Here is a 5,627-nt window from a genome sequence, read left to right on the forward strand (position 1 = left end):
GGGGGGGAAGGAAAATGAGCTGATTCTGGGAACCCAAGAGGCAAGCGAATTTTGGGAATGATGAGGGCAACAAATATATAGATGTGCTTTACACAATTGATCTATATATTTTAATGAATTTTATGAGCCCCAATAAATTGATTAAAAAGAAAATAAAATGAAAAAATAAATAAAATGAAGGATAAATAAAAGTAGATACATTAATATGAGACAGAGAGTGAAAGGAGAGAGAGAGAGAGAGAGAGAGAGAGAGAAGGTAATGAATAAAATAGGATCAGATCAAGGGCAATAGATCAGGTGTTCAACAGGAAATTTGGAATTAAGTTTGGAAAAGAGAAATGATACAAATTATATCAATTTTGATAAAGGGATGATAATTTGTGAAAAATAAATAAACAATAAAATAGTCTTGCCTGATAGTTTCAATGTACAGAGATATTGTTAAAGAGAATCCTCCAGTGTTTATTAATTAAACTACTTGTGTACTCAAAGGTATTAGACCCCATTCCCAGAGGAATTAGGGATATAGCAGAAGAATAAATAATTTCTCTTCAGCATATGAAATAGTGTGCGACAAAGAAAACACAAGGAATATTTGCAATGTGTTGCTTCTTAAAGCTTTAGAAATCAAGGTAAGTCATATTGAGGGTAAGCTGTGAAAAACAGCAAGGGAAATGGGAACGGGTTCATGCCTAGTGGTGTGAAAGAGAAAGAGGAGAATGCAAAACATGGGGAAAGAAAGCACATTCAAATACTCAGGAGTTCACATGATTTCTTTTATATATACATAGACCTATGAACACCCAAAGTCTTACAGGCTGAACTAAAAACACTGTGTCATTGAGGAGGGAGATGCACCAAGTTACCTTATGCAGGTTATGTTTTAAAACCTGTACAGAATACATAGTTCTAAACCTTGCATAAATGTGAATAGCAAGAATAAACCCTTCTACTATTTTCTAGAATTATACCAGTTATAATAAAAATGAATAATAAACATGTTTTGAATGAATACATTTACTAATCAATCAGTAAATCATAAAATGACCTAGAAAGCTAGACTTTCCTAAAAATAAGACCCCAAATTAGCCTGTGAACCCACTAATACAGGCAGCGGGTATAACAATATGGCTATGAGATTGGAAAATTAAGCAGAAGTGAAAAGAGAAAGTGTGTACTGTATTATATTTTATCCTTACCTTCCTGAGATACAATTTATGGGAAGAGATATAAATGCAGATTTTGTTGAAGTGGTTAAACAAAAGGTGAAGACAGAGGATATTAGTTTGAGGAAATAGATGCCGGTTATAATTTTGTTTGGGGGTCTCTTAGGGGCGCTGGGATTCAAACCATATTTCCAATTTCGGCAATCACTGAAGAATATATGCACACATATTGCAGACGTGCTCACCTGCTAACTGAACGATTGGCAGTTGAAATGCACCAACTGATCCGTATGACCAAGTTGTGGCAGTCTGTTCCTATAAAGCTTACAACCTTGGAAACCCTATCAGGCACTTCTACTCTGTCCTAGAATGTTGCAATGAGTTGGATGTGACCTGAGGGTAATGGAGTCCATTGGTGCAAAGAGTTAAAGGGTTCAGGTGTTAACTGACATGTTGGCAGCTCATGTCCATGCAGAGGCACCCCAAATGAAAGGTCTACTTCTGGAAAATTCAGTCATCTAAAACCTTCGGAAGTATAGCTCTACTGTGATACATGTGGGGCTGTCATGAGTCAGAATTAACTCAATGGCAATTGGTGGTCGTCATGGTATACAGGATGATTGAGCGGTTGTTTTGAACAATGTTTATGGATTGGAAATCGTGTTACCCTATGGAGAAGGGCATTTTTGAAAACTCTCTTGGTAAGTCCACAAGGATAGAGACAAGGATTTTTGGGGGGATGTAGACATGTTTTTGTTTTTTTTTGAGTTTCTGATATATACGGTTCCTAAGAGTGAGTGACAGGAGGCCTAGCGGTGTAGTGGTTATGTGTGGGGCAGCAATCCACACAGTCAGCAGTTCAAAACTACCAGCTATTCTGAGGGAGAAAGGGCATTCTTCTCTCTTAAACTCAGTCAGACCCACATGGGGCAGTTCTGCTCTGTCCTGTAAGATTGCTGCGAGTCGACATCAACTCGAGGACAGAGAGTTTGGTTTTTGGCTTAAGAGTGACTGAAATAGCATGCGTGTACGAGTCTGCTAATTAACCTACTGGCACTGGGAAAGGTCATGGAGGAGACAGCACATTCCAAGATTAGGATAACTGTTAAGTCCTTTTCTCACTGTTTTCCTTGCTCTCATCTCAACATATAGGAGCCCTAGTGACATCGTGGTTTAGAGTTGAGCTGCAATCCTCAAGGTCATCAGTTTGAAACCACCAGCCACTCTGCAAGAGACAGCTGGGGCTTTCTACTCCCTTTCACAGTTACAGTCTCTGAAACTCGCAGGGGCAGATTTACCCTGTTAGCAACTCGAGAGGGTCACTGTGAGTGTGTCTGAACTCGATGGCAGTGAGATCTCAAGATTAAACTCCTTCTCTCGTTCTAATTAATGGCTGTCTTTGAGTAAACCTAGCCTCCTCCACTGAATTTATCTGGTTCACCTATCCACCGATAACATTTTTCAGATATCCTTTTTAGAATTTCACTTTCATCCTTTCACAGTGTCTTCTTGAGGGTATGTGACAGGTCTTATTAAAACTTGATATTGGTGCATAATATTGGCTGGCACATAAAAATCCAAACAAGTTTCTGTTGAGTTGCTTCCTACTGTTACAGGCGCAGAGAGGAACTGTGCTCCAGAGGGTTCTCAAGGCTGTAGACTTTGGGAAGCAGAATGCCAGGCCTTTTTTCCAAAGCTCTTCTGAATGGATTTGAATCACCAACCTTTCCATCAGTAATCAGGCACCTAATTATGCGTCCCACTCAGGGACACTTTACGTAGAGGACCTCTTATCTGATGGAATACATTGTGAAAGGAAGTTTCCACAATTGTGAAAAGAAACACATCCTTGTGTTGTTCTACAAATGAAGATGACAAAATTTAACATAAAAATAAGTATTTATATTTTTCTCCTTCTTAAGAATTTTCCAGATTGTCTTCTATTTTCATTACCTGTCTGGTGTTAAAATGGGCATGGTTGTTTACCAGTCTTGATTTTAAAGTAGGGTATACTCAGGTTCACATACATTCATCTCTGATGGATACCACTCAAGTCTGTTTTACTTCATTACCCAAATAGTCCTAAATTTAAATTCAGGTTTTGGTGTAATCACAAAGATCACATTCAATCATGTCTATATATTTTGCAGAATTAGTTTTACCCCAAATATCCCAGTAATAAAATCAAATTTTAAATTCACTGTAAACACGTTTAGAGAATACTAAAACAAGTTTAGCAGCCTTATGACTATTATAAAATAAAATCACTTAATAATGCTAGTTCTCTGCTACGAAAGGGGAGAATTCATAAAGACAGTGAAACTAGGGAAGGAATTTTAGTAGAAATTAAACTGTAGAGCATAGGTTCCCAAAATTATTTGGCCTACTCGCCCCTTTTTAAAAGGAAAATATTATTCAGCTCCCCTTTGGCAACTAAACACTTTTTTACTCTGAGACAAGGTCCAGGATAAAGCGCAGGTACCCGCTTTTGCAGCCGCCCTGCTTTGCGCCATCACCTCTAAGGGGCAGCACCGCCACCTTGAGATGAACTGCTGCAAAGCGTCTACGTTGTTTCTTCCTTCTACCCATCATTCAAAGATAAGATAATATTTTTTAAAGGTCTGCCTCATAATATGTAGTCTTCTCCCCTGACCAGCTGGTCCATCCCCAGACATTTTCTTTACTTGATATATTTCCAGTGTGCTATCTAAATCCTAGGCTTGCCTAGATTAGAATAATTTCTATACTCTCTGCTTCTGCATAATGGCAAAATAATCTTTACCAAGTATCTCACTCTGCTTGATGTTATCCATTTTTTTCCAGTTATGAGGGAACTTGAATCATTTATTTTTTGAACCATCACTTTGAAATTACTTTCTGCCCTGACTTTTCCTATTTAGTTAGTTAATTTAGTATACTTCTAAAATTGAGAACACTTACATTGACAAACCTTTTCCTCACATATGAATAAGCAAAAATAACATTGTTTTTGTTCTCAGAATCAAATCCAACATTATTCAATAACACATATGCAAAATACACACATGCAGAGAGACACAAAGTATTTAAAAAATTACATTTCAAAGCTTTCACGTTCCCAAATAAGGGTATGATTGACATAACTATTGAAGAAATTACTTGGAAACTAAGCAAAAATCAGTTTAAAACTATCAGATATACAGATTCTGGAGCTTTCTCCTACTCATTTTTTTCTGGCCACTCTCTTGATTATTAAGTCTGAAAGGCAGTTATTTTTTCCCGTACTCGTTCCTTTTTTCCCAATCTTTTCTAGAAAAGAAAGCAGCAGAGAGAGGCTAATTCTATCGCTGGTACTATTTGAAACTCTGGTAAGTCGTGTGGGAACATGAAGAAAATATTTTCAGTCTTTTCTAAATGAGAAAATTAAAAATAATTTTGCATTTTACCAGGAACCTGGAAGAAAGGAAAGTGGAGGAAACATCACTAATGGAAAATTAATAATCGTCTCGGCATAAAAAACACCTAAACTTGATGGAAACCATGCCCATTCCTAATGACACCCAGTTCCATCCTTCTTCATTTCTCCTAGTGGGCATCCCAGGACTGGAAGATGTGCACATCTGGATTGGATTCCCGTTTTTATTTGTCTATCTTGTTGCCCTACTGGGGAATGCTGTTGTCCTGTTTGTGATCCAGACTGAGAACAGACTCCATGAGCCCATGTACTACTTCCTAGCCATGTTGGATTCCATTGACCTGGGTCTATCCACAGCCACCATCCCGAAGATGCTGGGCATCTTCTGGTTTAGCCTCAAGGATATATCTTTTGGAGGCTGCCTTTCCCAGATGTTCTTCATTCACTTTTTTACAGTCATGGAAAGCATTGTGCTTGTGGCCATGGCTTTCGACCGCTACGTTGCCATTTGCAACCCCCTCCGGTACACCATGATTCTCACCAGCAAAATCATCAGCATCATTGCAGGCATTGCTATCCTGCGGAGTCTGTACATGGTGCTTCCTCTAGTGTTCCTCCTCCTGAGGCTGCCTTTCTGTGGGCACCATATCATCCCTCATACTTACTGTGAGCACATGGGCATTGCCCGTCTGGCCTGTGCCAGTATCAAAGTGAATATTATGTTTGGTCTTGGCAACATTTCTCTTTTATTATTAGATGTGCTCCTTATTGCTCTGTCCTATGCCAGGATTCTTCATGCTGTTTTTCACTTGCCTTCCTGGGATGCTCGGGTCAAAGCTCTCAACACCTGTGGTTCCCACATTGGTGTTATTTTAGCCTTTTTCACACCAGCATTTTTCTCTTTTTTGACACATCGCTTTGGCCACAATGTCCCCAGGTATATCCACATCTTCTTGGCCAATTTATATGTGGTCGTACCCCCAGCTCTCAACCCTGTGATTTATGGAGTCAGGACCAAGCAGATTCGGGAAAGAGTGCTGAAGATTTTCTTCAAGAAAGACAGATAA

The 5,627-nt window shown here is 38.8% G+C and overlaps 1 protein-coding gene across 1 annotated transcript; it reads left to right on the plus strand.

Annotated features, from left to right (window-relative positions):
- The first annotated feature begins 4,670 nt into the window (after positions 1 to 4,670).
- Positions 4,671 to 5,627, plus strand: LOC101640558 (olfactory receptor 52E8-like). Its single transcript, XM_004717108.3, has one exon. The coding sequence runs from the start codon at positions 4,677 to 4,679 to the stop codon at positions 5,625 to 5,627; it is 951 nt and encodes a 316-aa protein (XP_004717165.2). The 5' UTR covers positions 4,671 to 4,676.

The sequence above is a fragment of the Echinops telfairi genome, unplaced genomic scaffold, assembly GCF_000313985.2.
Source record: "Echinops telfairi isolate 266 unplaced genomic scaffold, ASM31398v2 ScPeMD7_41;HRSCAF=154, whole genome shotgun sequence".
NCBI classification, from domain to species: domain Eukaryota; kingdom Metazoa; phylum Chordata; class Mammalia; order Afrosoricida; family Tenrecidae; genus Echinops; species Echinops telfairi.

Bases quoted from the DNA above. Each gene is read 5' to 3' on its own strand.
- LOC101640558 (XM_004717108.3), top strand. From the start codon at position 4,677: ATGGAAACCATGCCCATTCCTAATGACACCCAGTTCCATCCTTCTTCA.